At 39.9% G+C, this 26,838-nt stretch overlaps 1 protein-coding gene across 1 annotated transcript in view; it reads left to right on the top strand.

The window, feature by feature from the left end:
* The window catches only part of LOC129247700 (uncharacterized), a 72,020-nt gene that overhangs the window by 26,813 nt on the left and 18,369 nt on the right, over positions 1–26,838 (top strand). Inside the window, exon 2 of the mRNA XM_054886949.1 lies at positions 17,574–19,726. Within this exon, the coding sequence (XP_054742924.1) occupies positions 18,021–19,726 (1,706 nt within the window). The 5' untranslated portion in view covers positions 17,574–18,020. The remainder of the gene's footprint in view (positions 1–17,573; positions 19,727–26,838) is intronic.

The raw sequence follows: 26,838 nt of genomic DNA, 5'->3' as shown, positions 1-26,838 counted from the left end.
GCGCCAATTATTTTCTTTTTAAGGGTTAATATATAATAAACTTTCTAGTCCCGATGGGAAATAGTATCGAATTTTGGTTTTTGCTGTTTTTGCTGGTGCCTGATACACCCTAATACATATAAATTTACCAATTCGCATCAACGGCTTGCAAGGAAAGGCGAAGGCACTCGAACTAGGCATGATGAATTTCCCTGCAGGCACGTATTTATGTCTCTGCACAGTTGCTATTCGCATTCCTGCTGGAGTATAATAATTTTTTATTAAAACCATTTCTTCTGTACACGCATTTGTATTTATTTAGCTGAAACAGCAAGAGTGCTGTGCGAGTGGAAGTGGCGGAAGCGGTTGAAATGGCAGAAATGGCTGCAACAGCAACAACATCCAAATAACAACTCGGAATTTTTATCGTTCAATTCCACATTTAAGCAGCAATTTATATTCTCTTTTTAGTTCGAATCATATTTTTGTCTTGTGATTGCCCATGCCGACGCCCCCTTGCAATGCTGGCGCGCTTGCAGCGGATTCGTATGTGCGCTTGTATTTCTTACGATTTTGGATGTGTATGTGTACATGTATGTGTTTGTATGTGTGTGTGTGTGTACATTTCATTTTCGCATTTTCACTTAACCATTCAATGTGTTAACATGTCGAGCACTCAGCCAGCCAAGCCAGTAGTAACTGAACCATGCAATCATTCGACCGAACTACCGACCGATCGACCAACCAGCCAACCATTCAAGCGTTCGTTCGGCTGGTTGTGTCGTCCGTCAAAAAGTCCTTATTTGTGTCGTCCGCCTTTCATTATGAGTTTTATCTTGCTCGATGTTTTTTGTTTCACTTAGTTATTTTCTCTCCTTGCATTACAAGTATGTGTGTATGTCTGTGTATCTGTGTATTTGTGTTGGCGCTGTTTTCAGCTCTTCTGTGCGATATTTATGCAATATTAGTGGTTGGTATTTGTAAATTCTGCTGCTTTTTAAATCAGACAAGAAATGAAAACAAGCAACCCGACCGACAGAATACAGCAAATAGGTCCATACATATTAACAGCCTATAAGTACATGCAGCCACGTATGTATGTGTGTGTGCATGCAGCTTTGTAGGCATATAGGTATGTGCATGTCCAAGTATGCATCATGTGAGTTTCAAAGTGGATCTTCTCATGTATATACGTACATGCATACACACATACATACCTACATATCTACCCACTTCTGTCTCACTTTCATGCATTGTCATAAATTATTCAAAAGTAAACATCAACAACACGGGTGACAAATAATAGCAACAGCTTAGAAGGGTGCGCGTGTCTACCAAGAATCATAAGTGGACATATATATGTCCACATGCAGTAGATGGTATGTGTATGTGTGGGCTGCACATAGCTGCATTAAAAGCTCGCATAGGCTCCATGTCAGTGGGCCCTCTGAGCGCCTAATTGTGTTGCTGCACATCTGGCCGCCTTTACGGTGATTTGGCAGTGTCCTGTATCCTGCAATAGAGTACAAAAAAATATACCTTTTATAAAAAATGGTGAATGCTCTAAGTCATTGAGGCCCCAGTTCAATGTTTTCCCGCTATATTTTAACTACCCGATCATCTTCGCACCAAGCGTTACTAGTTACTCACTTTGTCTTACATTTTCTGGTGTTGTGGGTGTTTTGCCTCTCGTTTTATCGAAGGCAAACCAAAATACTGCTAAGAATCTGAGGACATCAGCATCTTGTATCTCTAAGCGAGGAAATATGATCAGATCTGAATAGATTATGATTTTCATATCTTTGTCCCAACCGGCGGTTTAGAATAGTCAACTCACTTAGACCATGTAGGTCTGTTGTGGTCCCACTCTGTAATACGGGAACCTCAGTATATATTCATCATGAAACCATTTAGACTCTCTTCAGAAGCGTAGGATAGGTTTCATCCCAACACCGGATAGTTCCGTAGCATAATCAAAAGAGTGTTTTCCTAGCAACCTTGATCTACTCTTAGCTAAGGCTGGATAATTACAGAGGAAATGTTCTACTGTTTCTTCGTCTAGCCTAGAAGAGTGCCTCCCCAACAGCCAATGGACGGTGACATAAGCCACGACCTTCGAGATGTTCTCTCTTGAGGGGTTGAGGAATTCTCCTGACCTTTTCTTATCTATTCGGGGCCAAATTAGCCTAGTTGGAACACAAGTATTTTTTTCTCTCCTTGACGTATTGGTCTCCTGGAGAGTATTACATGTTATCACTAATTTCCAAGCTTCCATAAAAAAACACAAAAAAATAAATAATTGGCGCGTACACTTCTGTTAGGTGTTTGGCCGAGCTTCTCCTCCTATTTGTGGTGTGCGTCTTGGTGTTGTTCCACAAATGGAGGGACCTACAGTTTCAAGCCGACTCCGAACGGCAGATATTTTTATGAGGAGCTTTTTCATGGCAGAAATACACTCGGAGGTTTGCCATTGCCTGCCGAGGGGCGACCGCTATTAGAAAAATGTTTTTATTAATTTTGCTTTCACCGAGATTCGAACCAACGACCTCTCAGTGAATTCCGAATGGTGATCACGCACCAACCCATTCGGCTACGGCGGCCGCTTCCAAGCTTCCATAGGAACTCCAATATTGCCTCTGTTTTCAAGAATTGGAAGATTAGTTCCCTTTCTGGCTAGCTCATCGACCTGGCAATTTTCTTCAATATATCTACATATGTGCCGGAACCCATATATGGCTGGCCTGAAGATAGTGCTACTTTCATTTAGAGCTGTCAGACATTCCTGAGCAACCGCTGATCTTAGTATAACTGCCTCCATTGATTTGATAACTTCTGCCTGGCATATGCTACAGTAGTCCGGAAGTCGTACAAATAATTCCAGTCCCAATATTTTTGAGAAAACTCCATAGCCTACTTTATTTTCTGCCTTGGATCCATCCGTGAAAAAATGTATGTCCCCTCTTTTCTATGGTCTTTGAGTTTTCCCCGCTCTTTTTTTGACGAGATGTTAGTCTTGAAGAGCCTGTTGAAAGTGGGTTAAGTGAAAGAGTAGTCGATTTCTTGATTATAATTACTCAGAGTAGTAAAGAAGTCCGAACCGCCGCTTCTTCCATAGCGCCATACTATTAAGTCTAATCGCTTAGGCTGCGGCCACGTGTTGTCCAACCAGAATTAGAGCGGGATAGAGATATAAAGAGAATAGAGAAATAAATATAAATATAAAGAGGCAAAGATTTGTAGTTTATGCGCAGCAGCAAGAAGAAGTGGGGGCTGATTTCATTTGCTTTCAGGCAAAGAAAATTGAAAATTAATCGTTTTTATGTATTTTGTTTTGTCGAGAAATGAAGTAAAAGATGAACTTCCAATATAATAAAACTTAAACTCGAAAATTTTGTTAAATAGAGTAATTTTTGGTTGAATTTGAACGCCTGGCTGAAAATTAGTTTAACCGCATAACAAAAATATAATAATATCAAATTTTGAATTGTGAACTTTAATTCTAATAAATATTTTTTTTTCGGACGCTTATTATTAAACACATAAAACAGAGTTTAAAAGGCAATAGTAATTTCAAATTCTATTAAATGTTTACTAATTTATTCATTTATTTGATAAATTTCTATTTTTGGGAATAAAATGATAATTAATTTTACAGCTTCTTTTATAACTTTCTTAATGGCTTAATAATTTTGCTTCCTGCTGATGGAAAATAAAACACTTCTTTGCTTTATATTGCATCCCTTTGAGGTCACAAGATGATGTAAGCCCTGTGTTTGTAGTTGTGTGTGCTTCTTTAGTGCCTGTTGTTTTGTTGGCACGCTGGCGTTGCTATTGGGATGCTTTGTGGCAACAGCCACAACACCAACGACACTCACTACTTCATTTTACTTGCACACAACACACACACAAAATATGTATAATAATATATCAGCACCCTTTTGAACTGGTACTGTGACGTCGGATATGCATCTACATCTACATATACACACATACATATATCTGTGTGGTGTATTTGCATACCTCATAGGAAAACTTAACCATTACCTAGCAATAGATTTTACTATTTAACGAAATTTGCTTGTGTAAGATATTTTAAAATGTCACGTGTACGCCTCGTCTCGCTCGCTTTATACTAATTACAAAACGAAAAAATGGCTCTGGTACATTTAGCTTAGGTTATGAAACTATAAATTTTCTTCATTATGGCATATTTTCCTGACTGGCGGGCGCATACTCTGAAATATATACGTTTTTACGCTGCCGAAGAAGCAGCAAAGCTGAAAAGAAATTTTTATCGCTGTATTACAAAAAAAGAAAAGAAAAGAAAACAACAACAACAAATCAGCAATCTCATCCAGAAAGTCAACGTCGGTGGTAACAAAACCCACTTAATTGTGCTTGACAACATCGTTAGTGAAGCTGCCAAGCCACTTTTTATGGCTACACACAGCACATATCCTGCCACATACGAGTTACCAACAAACTCATTCACCTTTATGTCGCTCTCACTTGTGAATTGCAAATAAATACACGCAGACAAACAAAGTTGTCATATGTGCATATGTATAGGTGTATGCATGTAATTCCATATGCACACACACACGCACACACACATACCTTTTGCATATGAGGCTTAGTAATTTCCGCTCAAAACCTTTAGCAGAACTGCACCAAGATAATATCCACGATTCGTGCACCTTTCAGCACCTTTCACCGACCTCAATCCACAAAATAAATTGCTACATGACGTCTTTGTTGTACTAAATACCGATTTGTATGTGTAAACAAAGATATTTATGCATGTACATATTGCCAGTACGAAGACAAAACAGTGTATTTGCTATCATGGCGCTTTTCTTCTCAGTAAATTGCTTGTGCTCGCACTGATAGACGTTTCTGTAGGTGTAAAAGTGTTAGTATACGAATATCTGGTTGCCTCGATTATTCTGCCCTATTTTGAAAAAAATTAATTACAATCTACATAACTTACACGAAATTATTTTCCTTAATCCCATATCGCACCCAATCTGGGAATAAGTTCGGGAGCTAAGTATTTATTTGGGTGGAGTGACGCTTATACCGAAAGCGGTTAAGAGCGCTCCGAAGAATTGTCCGAAGAATTGAAGGCCAATCCGTCACTCCGCTTGCCACTAGAAAAACCTACGCTGCTTTTCCCGGAGCGCTTGTCGATTGCTCAAGATGCTTACAGTAAAGGCAGGTCAATAGAGGTTAAGTTGAAGCGGTTGTCCTGTGAAGCACACTCAAGCTTATAGCCTTTTGTGATGCTGTAGGAGAACTTTCCTTATCTCTACTAAAACCAGAGGATACTTTTCAGAAATTTTTGAATATTCTTGTTGCAAAACTGAGATCTTCTAATTTTAAATTTTTAGTCAGCCTACGTCTGGATAGAGCAGGACAAGGGCACAGAAGTTACTAAATCGGTACTTTTCCCTCATCTATACAGCTTCTACAGAAGTCATGTGTCTGCGTCGATATAACGAAGATCAGTGTGCTAAGACTGTGCTCATTTTGCCTAAGAGGTGATTCTGCAGGTGGTTTCATTACGCCACCTTTCGCTGCTTTTATGATTTCCTCCAAAATAAGTAGCTTACATGTTTGTAAGGGTATGTCATTGTCTATGTCCTTATCGGTCAATTTGGTGCCGAATTTCGCTAGTTCATCGGCTCTACAGTTTCCCTCAATGCCGTTGTGGCCCATACTACCATTTGGTCGATGACTCAGCCATCTCGTTAAGAGATATACAGCATTTCATGGCTACCTGAGAGGTGGGATACTGCTTTGTGAGGGATTTTATCGCACTGTATATACCATTTTTAGGTATCGCATCACATTGTACCAGTGTCGCGGCTTTCATCGGTTCAACCAGAAAGACTCTGCAATAGTCGAGGAGCCGAAAACTGAAAGAGATGCGAAATATATATCTCCGCCCACCCTGCCCTCGAGCTTTGAACCATCAGTGTATACATGGATGTATTCGCCCTGTCTCCCACGTCGCCTCATTCCCACTCTGCCCTTGAGGGTACGAGAGTCGTGAACGTTGTAATGGCAAGTGTAGGTGAGAGGGCATAGTCCACCTGTCTGGGAAGCTCCAAAATGCGAGCCAGGATTTTACCGTGACCGTGCATGTCAGTAGAAAGTAAAGTTAAAATTATAAAGACTTAGCTTACATATAAAGAGTTCACTATTGGATGTATCCAACTATAATCTACTACCTGAAGCAAGCGACAGATCCCTGCGTGCCTACACTGTTGTCCGAAATCGACATAGTAAATCATATTTACTGAAAGCTCTACTTCAGAATTGTGGCACAGAGTAGATAAACTGTTCTATCCGGAGAAGAGTAAACGGTAAAGAGTAAAACCATTAAGTATTCCCTAATAACTAAATGAATCATTGTGAAAGAACTTGAATGGAGGAGTTATCTTGCTGATTGCTTTATTTTCCAATGTTCTTGTTCCTATCTTACTTTTATGCAATGCTGAAATATAGCCAACGGTTATCGTCTTGGATATTAATAAATAAAATAAAATAAAAGTTTGTGGATACTTTGTACGCTCTGCAGCAGAAGGTTATATTTCTTATTACCTGCATTATCTGAAGCAGACGTACCCAAACTCTGGCTATTAAATGGTTTACTGAGTTTGGTGCTAGCCATACATTCTTGTAAGACATTACTTGTCCCATTCGCAATGAAAAACAAGCTTCCTAAACTCCAGCTTCACTTAATCAGTGTGGTTTCATTAGTATTCTCTGACAGGGTTTAGTAACTGTGTTTGATAATAGACATAAGGCCTTCTTAGGGGCACTATATTTTGTGGAAAGACCAAAAGAAGCTTCAATTGTTTTAAACTGTTGTAGGAACCAGTATTAACACCGATAACAATGCCAGCTTTAAAAGCCACCCGAGAATCCATCTTGCCAACAAGTGCTACTAGGCAATTGAGCAGTAAAGTCTTATCTCGACGAACAAAACTAGCACTTCATAAGGCTCTCATCGTGCCCGTCCTAACGTATGGCGCAGAAGCGTGGACGATGACAACAACCGATGACGCGTCATTTGGAATGTATTATGCCGGAGATTTTTGGAGCTTTTTTCCCGTGACGGTGTCGGCAAGTATCGTAGTCGATAGAACAATGAGCTTCATGTCGAAATAGACATCGTGCAGCGAGTAAAGATCCAGAGGCTTCGTTGGCTGACTCATGTCGTCCGAACAGAAGCAAATGCTCCGGCTCTGAAAGTATTCGATGCGGTACCAGCTGATGGTAGCAAAGGAAGAGGAGGGCCTCCTCTGCCTTGGAATAATCAGGTGGGTTAGGACTTGGCTTCACTTGGTATTTCCAATTGGCGCCGCTAAGCTTGAGAATGAAACGACTGGACCAGTCGACCCGGCTGTGTTAAATTCGGCCAAAATCGCGTAAGCGCTTATCGCCCCAATCAAGAAGAAGAATGTGAAGAGTAACTGACGTAGAGGTTTAGCGAATAGTTTCTTTACCGATGGGTCCAAGAGTGAAATAGGGTCTGGAGCCGGATGGTACTTAAACGATAGTAATAAGTATCACTAAGCTATGGGTGAAAGAGCAACTGCTTTCCATACGGAAATTTTTGTCATCCTGAAAGTAGCCGAATGGATAATCGAGAGGAGATGGAGCAGAAAACAGATTGGAGTTTTCAGTGACAGTCAGGTTGCACTGAAGGCAAGACAGAACAGGCTTATACTTATGTGGGTTTCAGGACACAGGGTGGGTTTCGTGTCCAAGGAATCGTAATGGGTTTCGATGTTGTGAGAATGAGTAATATTCGTTCTCTAAAACTGGAGGATTATTATTATTATTATTATTTATTAGAATAATATAAAATATTACATTAACTTAAAAAAAAGAGCACAATAGCTGATTGGGCCTTCGGTACTAAAACTAAAGGATATTTACAGATTTACCAAAGAATCTGGAAAATTTTCACAAGACTAACTATCTTTATCTCTGTCTCTATTCTTTTCTATCTCTTTCTTTCATACTTTTCTCCTTTTCTCCTTGACTATCTACCCTCTTTCCAGAGCTCTAAATACAATGGGCTGAGTGTTTTAGGAGCCACCAAATCTCTTGGTGCTCCTTGGCCCGACCAATTCAAATTTCAATTTTAAAAACTGGCGTAAAGCCTATTGCTCAACCGCCTCCCTACGATTTACTTAACGGTAGTATCGGCAGGGGATCAGTGCATTAACAGTAGGAGGTTTAGCGCCAGTTAAAGTCTCACACTGGCGAGGTAAAGGCTTTTGATGCTGCCTCTTTTACAAGGAAAAAAAAACAGCAAAAAAAATCCATTATCGTCTTTGATGGGATGCCTTGAATACCCATATTTCCCGGTCAATCAAAAGCATTGTAGCATTGTATTTTGACCACCCTGTACACTTTTTTAGCCATTACTCAAACGCTAGGCATCATCCAGGGCAATTGTTCTTTTTCCACCACCGGAACTCACTCTTTATTCGAGTATGTTCTGGCAGTGAACTCTTGAAAACTAAAGCTTACAATTCAAAGTGCTCATAAACGTTTGGCAAGTTAACAATCAAGATAAATAAACATTAGTTTTGGTTTAGAAAAGCAATTATTGTTAATTTAGATTTGAGCTGCAGTTAAAACCTGCAGATGTATTTAGCAAGCGGGCCATATACACAAAAGTGTATGTGCATAAATTTACCGTTATTTGTTAGTATGTACCGTGTGTCTATAAATGTTCGGTTCACATACAAACATATGTCTAGGCACACATGAGCAGCATTATATTCATTGCAAATATTCATTGGCTTTTGCGGTTGATATCAACTCGAAATTCATTTGCCAAATGCCGAACATTACTTCACACTGTCCCATGAAATCTCGAATGCATTCTCACGTTACATGTACGCACAAGTGCATGCACACAAATAAGCGAATGCACGAGAATATTGCAGTAAAATACATTTATTGCACACGTTTGTGTCATTTGTGTTCTCCTCTCCGGATTTGGATCCTTTAGGGCTGGTTTTTATGCGCTGTCAGCTATTCAAGCGATGCAACATCATTTGTATGTAAAATTGCATTTTAAATAGTTTTTTTTTCTGCAGTACTTTTGCTAAAAGCTAAAATTTGAACAATGTCAACGAAGCCACAGACGAGAGCGGGCGCAAACAGATATCTGAACGAACGAACGAGCGAACGAACGAACGAACCAATGAACGACCGAATGGTGGTCGAATGAATGAACTGACTGATGGACAATGTGATGGACAGGTATTTTGCTTTATTTGAGCATCCTTATATGTATGTGTGCGCGTGTGTGTGTGCATATCTAAATATACTTGTACACACACCTATTGAAGCTTTCTTGCATTAACTATACGCACACTCGCTCACATTAGTTTGAATGAAGGCTGCAAATATACGTTTGTATGCGCACATCTGTGAGTAGTTTGTGTGAAATCACTTTTCTTTAATGTGAAACGGAAATGTTTGCATTTCCTAGTGCTGTAATATTTATGCTTCTACAAGTACACATGAATGACATTTGAATATATCCTTATGTGCACATTTCTCAAGAAAAAAAAGAACTAAAACATGTCAGAAGCAATTTTATCAGCTTTTATGGCCTTTTATGAAATGATTGAAAATGGATTTTTTGATACGCACACTTGCATACACACGCAGCTATACAAATGTAGGTATGCACGTGCGCATATGAAATTCTTTGTGTCACACACAAATTATAAAAGAGAAGAAAATGCAAAACCCAATGTATACTTTCGAGAGGTTTCAATTTAAAAGATGTTTGCGGGGTAAGTACTCACGTGCTTTTAGGAGCTTAGGTAAGCAAATCTTTATGGTGAACACCTTTGCGAGAAATGCGCGGCAAAGTAGGGGAGGCTCACAGGTTACCTCAACCATTATGACCGACTGCTTTGGCATCTGCGGCGAAAGAGGCAGCCCACGAGTTAGAATGCCAACTACGTATGTATGCCTTAAGAACAATTTCAAGTAAGTGTTGGCTGGAAATTCTTCTTCTTCTTGATTGGTGTGATAACCGCTTACGCAATTTTCGCCGAATTTCTCGTTTCTTTCTCGTACTAACCGGCACGAGTTGGATACGCCAAGTGAAATCAAGTGGTTCTCCACCTGATTTTTCCAACGCAGAAGAGGCCTTCCTCTACCAGCTGGTACCGAGCGAATACTTTCAGAGCCGGAAAGTTTCTATCCATTCGGACGACATGACCCAGCCAACGAAGCTGGGGAATCTTTATCCGCTCTGCTATGTGTATTTCTATCGTTGGCTGGAACTAGATTGATAAACATACTTTAAGAAGAGGCTACCAGTCTGTGAATCAGTATGGTTTATTTTTAAACAAATAAGTAAAATAGTAATAATAAAATAAAAAATAAAAATATTTTATAAAAATGTATAGCCATAATTGTTAATAAATTGTCTGGTTCTCAAATATTCGCTCAAGAGTCTGAATGTACCTTAGCATTTCTACTTCCTTCTCTGTACCTCGTATAGTTCTATCCATCCCCAGACTAGGTTTTGAAGGTTGGGCTAGGGATATATTGTATTTCCAAGCAAGTTGGACTAGAAGGAGGGGTAAGTCTGCAAGGTCATAGGTACTAGTGCTGTTGAAACATCGATGTTTGACCACATCGATGTTTCGATGTTTTTCAGAAAAAAACATCGATGTATCGATACTACATCGAAGTAATATAGTACATTTTTTGATTCTCTATATAATATATATATCTTTATTAAGGATAACATCCTTTTTCCAAACTTAAAACTATAAAACAGAAGTTCAATCATTCAACTTAATACTATATTATCTCCAAAAAAACTCTGTCATGGGCTTATTTGTCAATATTTTATTATTAATATTATTAATATTAAAAACTTATTGAAAAGATGTACAATAACATGCAACTGATTTTATTAAAGTATCTTAAGCCATATTTCTGTAAAAAATTCAAAAAAAAAAGTGTTTTTTTTTAGCGCTAAACCCTACCACCCCCTTAAGGTTATTTTCATGGCATATAAATTTAGCAAATCCACAACTTCTCGAAATGCGACATCCATGAACCGATCGCAGGAGGGGTTGGATATTAATACTGTTATTAATCAATTATAACAATTATAACAATTATAACAATTGGAGGATGGTTCCATGTGTAGAAGTCCACGCAAGTGGGGAAAGTTACTGATCGCCATTCACTTGGGAGTGGCCAGGACGATTCTTCTACATATGGTTCAAGCAGCTCACAACGGCCGGGATTAGCCCACGTATCCTCTGGGTAGCTTCCGAACACCCGTTCGGGAGTGAGCTAAAGTGAGAAGGCGAAACATTCCAGGATAGCTGGTTGTGCGTTGGGTTTGGGACCCGCCACTTAAAAATCCCCCCCAATGAAAACTTTAAAAAAGCCTCGGATGAGACCTCCCTATACTGATGACGACCCCTGCAAACGAACTAAGGACTATGATTTGAGGGCATGCACCTGGAATGTCCGGTCCCTTAATGGGGAAGGTGCCTCTGCCCGGCAGGTTGATGTCCTCGTAAGAGCAAAGGCTGACATCACTGCCATCCAAGAGATGCGATGGACGGGGCAAGGCAAGAAAACCATAGGACCTTGCGACGTCTACTACAGCTGCCATGTAAAGGAGCGCAAATTCGGTGTCGGATTTGTTGTGGGAGAGAGACTTCGTCGCCAAGTACTGTCGTTCACTCCGGTGGACGAGCGTCTCGCAACAATCCGCATCAAAGCCAGATTTTTCAACATATCGCTAATTTGCGCCCACGCCCCGACGGAAGAGAAGGACGATGCGACCAAAGATTCCTTCTATGAGCGCCTGGAACGTTCCTATGAGCGCTGCCCCCGCCACGACATAAAAATCGTGCTTGGCGACTTCAACGCCAGGGTGGGCAAGGAGGGAATTTTTGGTCCCACAGTCGGAAAATTCAGCCTGCACAACGAAACATCCGGTAACGGACAGAGGCTGATCGACTTCGCCGGGGCCCGAAACATGGTAGTCTGCAGCACCAGATTCCAGCATAAGAAAATACACCAAGCTACCTGGCTATCTCCTGATCGAAAAACGCGAAACCAGATCGATCATGTTGTGATAGATGGAAGACACGCTTCTAGTGTATTAGATGTACGTACGATCCGAGGACCCAACATCGACTCGGATCATTACCTTGTTGCAGCCAAACTGCGCACCCGCCTCTGTGCAGCAAAAAACGTGCATCTACCTACGCAAAGAATGTTCGACATCGAAAAGCTGCAATCACAACAGACAGCCAGAAGATTCGCCACTCGACTCTCACTCCTGCTCTCCGAAAGCACTACCCAACAAATCGGCATACGCGAGCAATGGAGCAACATTTCTCGTTCCCTACGTACCGCCGCCGAAGAAGAAATCGGATTCCGGCGAGCCCGAAAAAACAATTGATACGACGAGGAGTGTCATGCTGCCGCAGAAAGAAAAGATGCCGCCTATAGAGCCACGCTGCGATCGGGCGCAACGCGAGCCATATGGGATCGCTACAGAGAGCTGAAAAAGGAAGAGAGACGTATTATCCGACAGAAGAAACGAGAGGCCGAAATACGTGAGTGCGAGGAGCTTGAGATGCTGGCCAATAGGAACAACGCCCGAAAATTCTACCAGAAAGTTCGGCGGCTTACAGAAGGTTTTAAGACCGGGGCGTTTTCCTGTAAGAACAAAGACGGCGATCTGGTGACTGACGTACAGAGCAATCTTAAATTATGGAGGGAACACTTCTCGAACCTGTTAAACAGTGACAGCTGCGCATGTCATAGAGAATGTGAAGATCCCGATACCCCAATCGATGACGACGGAATTGTAGTTCCGTTACCCGATCATGACGAGGTGAGAATAGCGATAACGCGCCTAAAGAACAACAAAGCCGCGGGCGCCGACGGACTGCCGGCTGAGCTATTCAAACATGGCGGCGAGGAGCTGGTAAGGTGCATGCATCAGCTCCTATGCAAAATATGGTCGGATGAAAGCATGCCTGCCGATTGGAATTTAAGTGTGCTCTGCCCAATCCATAAGAAGGGCGATCCTGCAATTTGTGCCAATTACCGCGGGATTAGTCTTCTAAATATCGCCTATAAGGTTCTAGCGAGCGTATTGTGTGAAAGGCTGAAGCCCACCGTCAACCAACTGATTGGACCTTATCAGTGTGGCTTCAGACCTGGAAAGTCTACCATCGACCAAATATTCTCAATACGCCAAATCTTGGAAAAGACCCACGAAAGGAGAATCGACACACACCATCTTTTCGTCGACTTCAAAGCTGCATTCGACAGTACAGAAAGGAGTTACCTGTATGCCGCTATGTCTGAATTTGGTATCCCCGCAAAACTAATACGGCTATGTAAGATGACGTTGCTCAACACCAGCAGCGCCGTCAGAATTGGGAAGGACCTCTCCGAGCCGTTTGATACCAAACGAGGTTTCAGACAGGGTGACTCACTGTCGTGTGACTTCTTTAACCTGATGTTGGAGAGCATCGTACGAGCCGCAGAACTTAATCGCTCAGGCACAATATTTTATAAGAGCGTACAATTGCTGGCGTATGCCGATGATATTGATATCATCGGCCTTAACAACCGCGCTGTTAGTTCTGCCTTCTCCAAACTGGATAAAGAGGCAAAGCGAATGGGTCTGGTGGTGAACGAGGACAAAACGAAGTACCTCCTGTCTTCAAACAAACAGTCGGCGCACTCGCGTATCGGCACCCACGTCACTGTAGACAGTTATAATTTTGAGGTTGTAAAAGACTTCGTGTATTTGGGAACCAGCATTAACACCTATAACAATGTCAGCCTTGAAATCCAACGTAGAATCTCTCTTGCCAACAAGTGCTACTTTGGACTAAGTAGGCAACTGAGCAGTAAAGTCCTCTCTCGACGAACAAAACTAACACTCTACAAGACTCTCATCATGCCCGTCCTGACGTATGGCGCAGAAGCTTGGACGATGACAACATCCGATGAAGCGACGCTTGGAGTGTTCGAGAGAAAGATTCTGCGTAAGATTTTTGGACCTTTGCACGTTGGCAACGGCGAATGTCGCAGACGATGGAACGATGAGCTGTATGAGCTTTACGACGACATAGACATAGCGCAGCGAATAAAGATCCAGCGGCTACGTTGGCTGGGTCATGTCGTCCGAATGGATACAAATGCTCCGGCTTTGAAAGTATTCGATGCGGTACCAGCTGGTGGTAGCAGAGGAAGAGGAAGGCCTCCTCTGCGTTGGAAAGATCAGGTGGAGAAGGACTTGGCTTCACTTGGTGTGTCCAACTGGCGCCGGTTAGCACGAGAAAGAAACGACTGGCGCGCTTTATTAAGCTCGGCCAAAATCGCGTAAGCGGTTATCGCGCCAATTAAGAAGAAGAAGAAGAATCAATTATATTAAGCTGCGATTCAACCTAACTTGAGGGCGTCAAGAAACCATTTATTCCCAACACAGTGGCGACCACGTTTCTGCGCTTTCGATAGTGAAACCTTTCCTCAGCAAAAAAAAAACAAAAGCAATGCAACTATTTTGGTTTCATATTAAGAAAAAAATGTTTTTTTATTGAAATATTGAATTTTTAGTCAAAAATATGCCTGTATTTTGGTCTGAGCCCCAAAATCATTATAAAGGGTGGTTAAGTTTCAATGGCCGGTGTTGATTTTGAATAAAATACAACTTTTTTAGGAAATTTTTATAATTTCTCTTTATTATGATAATATTGGTATAGCTCAATTATGTATAAAACAAAATATCGGCCAAATATATTAGCTGCCGCGGCCTCGGCGGCACACCTCCATCCGATGGTCCAAATTTTCGATGACGCTGAGGCATAATTGCGGTTCTATGCCGTTAATGTGCCGAATTATCTCATCCTTTAGCTCTTGAGTTGTTGCTGGCTTATCGACGTACACCTTTTTTTCAAATAACCCCAAAGAAAGAAGTCCAACGGTGTCAAATCACATGATCTTGGCGGCCAATTGACATCGCCGTGACGTGAGATTATTCGGCCATCAAATTTCTCGCGCAAAAGAGCTATTGTTTCGTTACTTGTGTGACAAGTGGCACTGTCCTGTTGAAACCACATATCGTCCACATCCATACCTTCCAATTCGGGCCACAAAAAGTTCGTTATCATCTGACGATAGCGAACACTATTCACAGTAACTGCCCGACCGGCCTTATTTTGGAAAAAATACGGCCCAATGATGCCGCCGGCCCATAAACCGCGCCAAACAGTCAGTCATTGTGGGTGCATTGGTTTTTCGGCAATCACTTTTATATTATCATTCGCCCAAATGCGGCAAATCTGCTTATTGACGAATCCACTGAGGTGAAAATTTGCCTCATCACTGAAGATGATTTTCTTCGATTTTCTTCATAACAAGCCTGAATAACTTTAACGCGTTGCTCGATTATGTATCTTTCCATGGTTCAAATTCAATTAGTCTTAAATTGAAAAATGTTAAATGAAATGCAGAAAAAAATGTGACGTTTAGGTGTGGTTCATATTCAACATCAGCCCTTTATTAGCTTGTCCTCCAAAACATGTACTGCCTGTCAAAGCCCATCTGCCGTTAAAAACAACTTCTCACTCATTTCATGTTTCACATGATTTCACACTGGGCATCGTGCGCCTCACCAATTTAATGATAGGTAGATTGAAATTGTTGCCGTAACATTCCGACTAGAAATAAAAGCACATTATGCTTCGTGTACACAAATGAGCCCAAAGCTCTAGCTGCCGTCTGGCTATCACTCAAGTTGAATAAGGCTCCTTCTATTGGCTTTATTCCAAGAAGATTTTCAGGTTCCATATTTGCTAAGACTGGAGCCCACAAGACACTACAATGATCTGCCAACCTAAAAAAGAGAGTTAAGCTCCACAAAAAGATATCAACACCTACTCATTCAGCTTGAAGCTTCGAACTGTAGTATAAATGGATACCTAGTGGTGGGGTGTGATAATTCTCTCTGCATTCTTTTTTGAATTATTTGTGTTGAAATTGATTTCAGGATGCGAGGTTAGTGTACAAAGACATGTGCTGTTTAAAAGAAAGCTAAAAAAATGTAATATGTAAAATTGTCGGTGAGATGTCTCTCTCTCTCTCTTAGGGAAGCGAAAATTGCCTTCTGACTTCCAGCAAAAGTTTAGAAAATGCAAATGTATGCAAATCAACTACTTGGACTTGTTGAAAAAATGAAGCAAGCTGCCATATAATAACTCATTTTGAGCAAATCATAAATAATGTGACGTCACGATGATCTTACAGACGATATTACTCAATCATTTCGCGTACAGAAAATTAATTGTACCGCTTTTTCATGCTGCCAAAGGGTTATTTTTCGAATAATGATGTTAGTTCATGGATGCATTTTTGTCTTGTTAATCCACGAAAATGTTTACGGTTAAATCCATTTTTACGCCGAGATGAATTTCTAAAGTTGTTGTAAATAACACTAATATCACTCTCAACCCAAAACACTCTGAGTGCGTTTATGGTAAAATAGGTCAAACTTTTAAATAGAAGCGTCAAATGGCGCCTGGAAACACTAGAGGTGTCCAAGTCCAGAAATGTAAATAGCAACCCTCGTATGCTCATTTTTTTTAATTTGATTTTTATTATATTTTTGGTTTTTTTCTTTTGAGATAGAACCTATTATACATTTTTGAAATTCTTCAAAAAAGAAATTTCAAAAGAAAACAAAATTATGTCCTTATAGGGGAACACGATGAAGTGTCGTTAATTCAACTTTACTTCAAAATTAACCCCTTTCCGTATAGTTGAGAGAAGCTGCATATAATATGCAACCACTAGCAATTTTTTAAATCAAAAGCAGTATTTGTTTTATTTAAGGCACAGTTGCAGAACTGGAATTAACAAACTTCTATGCACGCACTGCGTTCCCCCTAAGCTGCATCGCCACGTACAAAGAATGCTCCTAAATGCTGTATAAACGTGTGTATGTATGAATGCATATATTTATGTATGTAGATATTTAGTGTGTATGTATTTAAGTGTGTGTGTATGTATGTCTCCCTGTATGAATGTTTGTATGCACTGTACTTAAGACATGCTAATCTATGCAGATACCTTCTTGCGTGCACATGTAAAACACTCCTGGCTACGGTATAATGCGGTCGCATTCGACCAACCACTGCCGAGGCTACTTAAGCTGGTGCTACTAATCTCGGTCGCACAGTCTGCTCTCAAACTCGCAACCGAGAAGGTGTCACCACAGTCAGTCAGCCAGCCAGCCAGCCAGCCAACCAAGCAGCCAACCACAACATTACCTACTCATCCTAAATCCGTATATATACACACATACACACACACACCCACAAATAGACAACCAACTGCTTTCAATTGCAAATACTAATTGCACTATAGAAGAGCAGCAGCAGCAGAATGAAACAACTTTTATAAATTACAACAAAAGCAAAAAACAAAACTTTCTTTAATTAAGTGTAACTTTTTGTTTTATTCTGCTTTTCGTTCCACTTCGACTGCAGCAACAACATTAAACAAAAACAAAAGAGAAAATTGACTTGAAGAATTGCTAAAGGAGCAGCATTAACAAGATTTAGCAGGAGCAGCACCAGAAGAAGAAGAAGCGAATAAAAAAAGAAGAAGCATAAAACTAAAAATTAAATTTCTGATCGAGACGACCGCATTATATAAATTATATAATATTTGAAATCAAAGTATATCGACCGCAACATGTCGATAAAAGCCAGGAGAACGAAGCTGACGTTGCACACAACATCGGTCAAAATGAAGCTGACTTGACCAAAACGGCAACAAGGCGAACACGACGGCACAGCAATTGGAGCGGCAGCAGCAACATCATTATCGGCTGCAATAATAACGCATTGGAGTTGGGGCAGTGGCGTCGGACTTGGTTGTGGTGCAACAAGCCACACTGGCTGTGGCGCCGTTGTCGGTCGTTGGCTCGCCCAATGATGCGCACCGTCACCACATCGCCACACATCAATAGCCAACGGCTGCAAGCCATCAGACAACTAAATATTTACTTTACTCTCTTGCGTGTATACTGTATGCTTGTACTTAATTACTTTACGCCCAGAATAATAAGAAACGATGCGCCATCATCATCAGTTAAGGTTACGTATACGCCCCATTGCACCAACAGGAGGAGGAGGAGCAGGAGCAGCAGCAGCAGCAGCAGCTGCAGCAGTACTACCAGCGATAGCCATAGGTGCAGTAGATGCAGGTGCCGGAGCAACAGTGCGGTTAAATCAAACATCAACGCCAAAGTCAACAGCAATGAATTTGTGTTTGTAAAAGCAATCAACAGCAGGAGCTGGAGCAGGAGTAGATTTGGTCGACAATCGACAAGCAACTGCCAATACAAAAACAATAGCAAATACATGAAAGAGAATAAGAGTAAGCAACGCAAAGTGCTCGCATTGTTGTTGGCGTGCAGGCAGCATTTACTCTTTGATATCGTTTATATAAAATGGCTGCTTTTCGAGCATTTTGCGAATCACTTCATTAACATGCAAATTGGGACAACACTTTTTGCCACAAAAACCACAACAACAGCAGCAGCAAAGACTGCAGCAAAATCCAAAACAATAGAAGCAGCAACAACAACAACAACAACAACAAACAAAACAACAGCAACCATACTCACTTTCACTTCAATCACTTGCACAAACACAACTGCGAATGCAAATACAAACGCAAACACAACCAGTAGTTCAGCAATCAAAAGTTATAGCCGAACAAGAAAAAGAAGAAGAAGAGGAAGAGGAATTAGCACAAGCAGATATAGTAGTTGGTGCAGCAGTGGTAGCGACAACGTACACTTTAGCCAATTGGCGCTTACGTTGACAAAGCCACAATTCATACGACTACAAGGAATTTGCATTATAAGACTGATATCATTAAAGAGATTTCTTCAAATTCCTAAGCAACAATCAAATATATTTCTTAAGCGTATAAAAAACTGCCTGAGCGCGCTCATCCCTGCTGTCAGCTGCCGCTCAGCAACGATACGAGATGCGCATGTGAAAACGCCAACGGCAAGCAGTGCAGCAGAAACAACAGCAGCAACAACGAAAACAGCACCACCAACAACAGCAATAAAAGGAGCAGTACCAGCGCTGGCAACGGCAACTGCGATAACAGTGAGAACAGCGAAAGTGTTCGAATTGTCACCTCAGCCGCATATGTCAACTTCACTTCCAGCGCTTTTGCAACAGCCGCTGCAGCCCTTACAGGCACAATTAGAATTATCGCCACCGCCGCCACCGCCACCGCCACCGCAACCCCAACCACAACTAATGCATCAGTTGCGGCTGCAACAACAGCAATTGAAATTTTGCTGCGGTTTCTTGTATCGCCGCGTATTAGTGTTAGTGAAGTGCTTGTATCAGCGCGCCCGTCTAACGGATTATTTTGGTGGCCGTTGGCATTGGCGTTGTCGGCCATTGCCGTTGTTGCATCGCACGCTCACCGTGTTGATTTTGTTATCTTCCTTGTGGCATGGCACTGAGTGTTTTCATGGCAGCGTCAAGTTAAGTGCCAACACAGTAAAGACGAAATATGGCCTGCTGCGCGGCATTGTGGTGCGCTCCAGTCCATTGGTAGAAGCTTATCTGGGCATACCGTATGCCTCGCCGCCCGTTGGAAGCTTAAGGTAGGTGACAAACTTTTTTTTTTTTTTGACACCATTTTAATAGAAAAAATGTATGTTTGAGTGGATGCAGGCACATCAGGATGGCTATTAAGCGTAGAAAACAAAAATATTTGTTATTTTGTATACTCAATTTATTGCAATTCTTCGTAGAGTGTGCCACAAAACTCTTCGTATAACAAACTTTATTGCAAAAATGGACTCAATTAGGAAATAATTCAATCGGAAACCACATTAAATTAGACCGGTTCGATTTTCGAATCTAAAATAATTTTTTAAATATATAAATAACAACGAAATGAAAGTATTAGTTGCCAGCGCTATGCTCTTTTCGCAAAAAAGCAAAAAATGTGCATTTACTAACAAAAATCATTTCACTTAACTCTTCATTCCTTAAAATTTTGGCCGAAAAGCAAGTCAAAGAGAACGAAACTAAGGAAATTTGGGTGTTTGTTTTGATAACCTTTCATCCTATTAACTGCTTTTCAGTCCATCGGATATTAAAACAACGAATGTCTAAATACAATTAGTGTAGGTACATTTTCGACTACATACCCGAAAAAATTCTAAAAAATCTAATCCCAATTTTTAAAATTTTTCATGAATATTTTAATAATTCAATTGGATTTAAAAAAAAAAAGCTACAAAACCTGATTAATTGTATTTTTTTAATTTTGATACAAGTACGTAAATTTTATTGAAATAAATTACATTGGATTTAAATTCTACTGGATTATAAAAAAGCATGCCCAAACAAAACAAAAAATAGCTGCAAAATTTTATTAATTTTTGCTTTTTTAATTTTTATAAAGTTTTCTAAATTTTATTTAAATATTTAAATAAGGCTTAAATTCTAATCGACTATAAAACAGCTTGCCCAAAAAAATCTGCTTAAATTTTTGAAATTTTGATGAAAGTTTTTAAATTTTATTTATGTAAATTAAACTAGATTTAAAATCTACTGTACCAAAAAACAAGCTACAAAATCTGATTATTTTTTTTTTAATTTTGGTGAAATTTTGTAAATTTTATTTAAATAAATTAAATTGGATTTAAATTTTACCAAAAAAAGCCAAACTACAAAATCTGACAAATTTTTTTTTTTTGATTTTGCTGAAATTTTCTGAATTTTATTTAAATAAATTTATTTAAATTATTTATCGCCCTCTCTGTTAATAAAGCCAGATGCTGAGCATTATTTCATGAGTTTTGATACTTTTTTCGACCGCATAACAGTGGTCGAAATGAGCGATCTAGCGGGATTTTATTAACACTTTAAGTTGTGAAATGCCGCCAAAATTGTTTTTCTTCTCCTCACCAATAATCCCGTACCACCTTAGCACCATCTATTTTGTTTTGCTTTGCATATTCGCCCAGCTGTGAGCTTTCAAACTTAACAAGTGTTGTCTCAAGTGCAGGCCAAAACTTTCTCGCCCTTTTACACTGCATATTGAAACGCGCTGCATTAGTAAAAAGTTCAATTTTAGTTTAATCAAAGTGTTGTAGTTTAAAGCCAAAGTATTTTAATTTAAAGTCAAAATGCGGTTTTGTATTATTATGCCGAAATATGGATATGAAATTAAGAAATTTCAACAGCCAGTTAGTAGAGAAGTGGAAAAGTAGCCATAGATTTCGCCAAAAATTTTTGTTATTTGATTCGACAATTAGTCTTGCTCGAAAGAAAAAGGGGTTTACACGTTGCATACCCAAAACAAGGTCGAAAAGTTTCTTTCATTATTAACCAAGCTTCCACTTAGCTGAACTTATTTCAGCGGCGAGCTCCTGCCTAAATAAAGCAGGAAAACGAAATGCGTCCATGGTTGCGTCAAAGATGAACGCTAATGAAGGTGTGGTTAAAAAAAATTAAGACCTGTCTTTGTTAAAATGGCAAAGTTCCCATTAAGTATACACCAGAAGAAGCATACACGTAGATGACGGAAAGCATTCGTACAAGTTAATGCCAGCCGGTGACAAAGTGCTACATGCAAACATCTATTTAACATATGATGCACTGCTGGTCGCAAAAAAAGTGCTATCCAAATTGTACACATGTCAAAGATACTTCTCCGAAAGTCCCTTTGCAAATTCGAGATGCATACAAAGATTTTGTAAAACCAAATAATTTAAGTATGCAAAAACTTGTAAAAAAAACTTACGGCTCTGCTCTCTTTGAAAGACACACAATTCACTTTGGCGGCCTTCATACATATAGAAGGTGCTTTTAATAACATCAGGGTGGAGTCAATTGCCGCTATGTTAGATAGACTAGAGGTGGAAAGACTTATTTGTCTCTGGACCACATCCTTGCTTGGCTTCAGGGAAGTTAATGCGGTCGCAAGAGAGGCAAAGTCACTAAATTCGTTCACAGGGAGACGCCGCAGTGAGGTGTCCTTTCGCCACTACTTTGGCTAGTTGCTATTGACGAAGTTCTGATAATCCTAAATAAGGGTGGGGTTATATACCTAATGGTATCGGGACCATTTCTCTCAGTCATGGCTGAGATTTTGGATAGGTCACTTAAGGCTGTACTTAGTCGCTGGGCTGCCACTTGCGGCCTCCGAGTCAACTCTGACAAAACTGAGCTGGTGCTATTTACCAGAAAATATAAACCTCTACCCTTTCGACTTTCCGAATTAAACAAACACGTTCTGCCACTCTCATCGGAAGTTAGGTATCTTGGAATGATATTTGACTTCAAACTTCATTGGAAGCTACACATTGAAAATCGAGTAAGGAAGGCCAGAATAGATTTCTACTCCTGCAAATCTACGTTCGGTAAAAAATGGGGACTCAGGCCACAGGTCACGATGTGGATGTACAACGCAGTGGTTTTGCCAATTTTAGCGTATGGATGCCTGGTTTGGTGGGAAGTTGTATCAGGAAGGGATATAATATCACTAAACTGGAGAGGGTGCAAAGGACTGCATGCATTGGCATCACCGGAGCATATAAAACTTATCGCAGTGCTGCCCTGAATATCATTTTGCACTTACTTCCCATCCACTTTCACGTTATTTCCATCGCAGCTCAAAGTGCAATCAGGTTAACGGAGGTTGGCCCATGTAGGTAATCTCTCAAGGGACATGGTAGCATTTTCGGGTAGTTAACACCGTATTTTTCCGAACTTCGAACAGATCTCTCTATCCCCAAACTAGAGTTTGAGGGGCGTGCTAGGACATTCTTTCAAAATAAACAAGATTGGATCGAGGGGAAAATCTACACCGAAGCTTGCACCTCTGTCTTCACTGACGGTTCCAAGATGGAATCGGGAGTCGGAGGAGGGGTTTTTTCTAAATCAGACAATTTATCAATCTCCTTCAAACTGCCGAATATTGCTAGTGTTTTTCAAGCAGAAGTCTTTGCGATCTTGCAGGCATGCAAAATGCTTAGGAAGCGCAGGAGCGAGGATATTAATATTTTCTCCGATAGTCAAGCGAGGCGAACAAGGCTCTGACGATACCAGGGCGCAGATCCAAATTAGTCAATTCCTGTAAGGAGGAGATCAAATCTCTTGGGTGTGCAGTTAACATATCTCTATAATCAGGCTTGCAGTACAAAGGAACATAGAGGGAAATAAAATTGCTGATGAGCTTGCCAGGAAGGGAACTGAATTGGCCTCATGGGGAATCCCACAAATTATTTCTCAGAAAAGCGCAGAAAAATGGAGCTCCATTTCTTTATGTGCTATTTCGAAAACCCTTTGTCACCAGTACAATATACGGAGGACTCAGATAGTGCTTTGGACTCCTCGCCATTCAATTTCCAAACTCATAGCTGTGTTTACCGGTCACTGGACGATCGATTATCATTTAACCCCCATTGCAGAAGCTGTGGGGACCTTTCTGAGAAGGAGACTATTGAACACTTTCTCTGTAAATGACCGGGCTTAGCAGTTAGTCGATTAAGATCACTGGGTGCTCCTTTCTTCGACAGCCTGGGGCAGTAAGCCAACCTAAATCCCATCAACCTTCTCTATTATATCAACAAATATGTATCAACAGCTCTGGCTGGCTGTAGATATCTTCCTATTGGAGGTGTCATGATGGTATCAAAACGGCGCTTTAATGCTACTTGAGGAGTGCCAGACTGGTACTTCAATCATTTCATCTACCTACCTACCTACATATGGCTCTTCTAGCTGATATTCCAATGGCTGATTCTGGGACAGACATAAATCAGAGCTTGGATTAAAGGATATGAGGATGACGACCACCGAGTGGCGGTTTTCGTTTATCTTAACCGCTTCAAGCTGCTGAAAAATTTCACCAGATGTGTGATATTTAAGCCCGCAATATCCACTGGAGTAGCAAAAAAGTGAGAGCCGAGATGTATAACCTTGGCCTGACGAGAGCAGAGCAGCTGAGAAAATGGTGCTGAGATGATTCCATCTCGTTCTCCAGACAGCTTCTGCAGCTTGACGCAGTGCCACGCCTCACCACATGGACACCTAACGGACAGTGTCCGCTGAGGATACCTAAAAAAATCGATAGCTGTGACTTTGTTAGCCTTAGAAGTTCTCTCGAGCGCCCCGATCTACCCGCGGCCAGAAGGACTACGCGACTTTACATGCTTGCATATAAGCCCAGCGCTCGCTGAATTGACTCGAGGTCCATTTTCCAATAGCAGACCACAGGTTCTTATGGGAACTTCAATCCTCTCATAATTCGATGGACTTAAGCTTTAGACTTATTGGCGGGATAACAAGAAGATGTAGTGTATTATATAAGTAGATTTTCTGTACCCCAAATACGGCAGTATTGCTTGTTAATGCACCCATTTAGGTGAAAATGTGTCTCATCTCTCATAATGAAAAAAAAACACGCAATACGCGAAATGCACTTCCTGTAGAACGACCATTTTCATGCCGTGCCTCAGTTTGGCAATGTCTGTAGTTCCACTTGTCTGAAATATAAAAATAAAATAATAAATTAAAATCAACCCTTGAATTTCCGTGTAGTACGGCGCTCATTATATCTCATCTTTGTAAGTACTCGTAGAAGCTACTCAATGACTAAGTTTGGCAAGGCCTGTAGTTCCACTAATCTAACAAAAAAATAAAATACAAAACAAAATAAATAAAAAAAATTTAAATTAACCCTAGAATCTCCATGCAGTAGTCAGTTACAGTTATAGTGCTCAGTTATATCTTATCCTTGTAACTACACCACATGAAACTATTTGACTCAATTATATTACAACTACCTTAAATTCTTTGAATCATTATTTTGATTAATCAGTACATCAACTAATATTGCTTTGATTTTATATTTGTCTAGTCGACTCAGTAGAATATACAAAAAGGTGTTTTTGCTGCAATTCCGAGTTCTGCCTGGGAATGAATGTCTCGCTCGAATGAATGTCTCGGCACTTGAAGTGTAACCAACTTAAGGGGGAAGTCTACTGTGACAAGGGAAAAAACAGGCTTATTTTCCGGATTTTATTTCTAACAAAATATTGCTCGTACATAAAATCTATTTAAACTCTTATCTTTATTATATATTTAAGTTTTTGAAAAAAAAATTTTAAGTCAAAATATTCAAAATGGCCGCTGTGGCACTTCTGCAAGCGCAGGTCCGCTTTTCTTAGGTGCCTAAACGGTGTACATGAAATCTTACGTTTCGGTGATCTAAAACAAAAAAACAAAATATTGTTATCATATACATAGTATTGACTCTCGTCTGACGTAGGATTATGTCGATACAAAATTTTGGCGTTGAAAAAAAAATTCTTGAATTTTTTTTCTTTTTTTTTTGCCTAAAATTGATGTTACTATTGTTTATAACCATTTAACAAATAACGATACCAAAAAAATCCTATGTCAGACGAGAGACACTATTACAGAGAGTATATAATTAAATTTTTAAGCTGATTCATTTATCAGAACTCGAGATATCGTGTACACCGTATACAAAAACTTAGTTTCGAGAAAAATGCGTTTAAAGTTTCATGTGCGGCAGGTACGCGCTTTGGAGCGCTTCGGGAAAAGGTCGAAATTTCAACGAAGAAAAATTTAGCCAGCTGTAACACATATTGTACCTTATTTAAGAGGGTTCAAAGTATTTTTTAAGCTAATAAAAAAAAAATCGATTTTTTGAAAAATTCACAGTAGACTTCCCCCTTAAGACCGCTCGCGCAGCTGATGTACGAGAATCAGCTGTCTGTTAGTTGGTTAAATGACAGTCCAGAGTATTGTTTACAAGCGCGCGGATTCATCTTGCCGAGAGTAAACGCGAACCAAGAAAATCAGTAATATATGGGTAAGACTCCGTCAGAAAATATGAGATTTGCAAGTGGTCTTTCGATTTCTTTGAAACTTTGGGAAATATTAGTTCTAGGTAAGATACATTCGAGCCTAAAAGGATTTTGAAAAATTTTCAAAATTTAGTCATCTGCGCCATGTTGAAAATCGGGGCCGTGTTTTTTCAAAAATCAATATTTCTTGAACCGTTGGATGGATTTCAATGCAATTTACAGACAATATAGAAACAAATAAGTGGTTTAAATTAGTATTATGTTAAAAAAAAAATTTCGAAATTTTGACCAAAAAAAGTCAAAAAAATTTTTTGAATCAATTTTTAGTTGATTTGGCCAGTTTTTTAGATTTTCTGTTATACACGTAACGATTCCTTATGATTTAACCTTTATTTTGAAAAAAAAAATTTTATGGTGTCTATAATAGTTCTCGAGATATTGCGATTTTAGTGGAAGCGCGCACGCAAGGTTCGCGCTGCGTTATGTGTTCCTGTATGAAGTGACTGGAGCAGACTGCTGCAGGTCTGTGCGCGTTTTTCTACTCCCGCGCTGCGTAACCGCGAACTTCACGGTGCGCGCTTCCACTAAAATCGCAATATCTCGAGAACTATTATAGACACCATAAAATTTTTTTTTTCAAAATAAAGGTTAAATCATAAGGAATCGTTACGTGTATAACAGAAAATCTAAAAAACTGGCCAAATCAACTAAAAATTGATTCAAAAAATTTTTTTGACTTTTTTTGGTCAAAATTTCGAAATTTTTTTTTTAACATAATACTAATTTAAACTACTTATTTGTTTCTATATTGTCTGTAAATTGCATTGAAATCCATCCAACGGTTCAAGAAATATTGATTTTTG

This window comes from Anastrepha obliqua, chromosome 5, assembly GCF_027943255.1.
Source record: "Anastrepha obliqua isolate idAnaObli1 chromosome 5, idAnaObli1_1.0, whole genome shotgun sequence".
NCBI classification, from domain to species: Eukaryota; Metazoa; Arthropoda; class Insecta; order Diptera; family Tephritidae; genus Anastrepha; species Anastrepha obliqua.
This window is presented reverse-complemented; position numbering and strand designations above follow the sequence as displayed.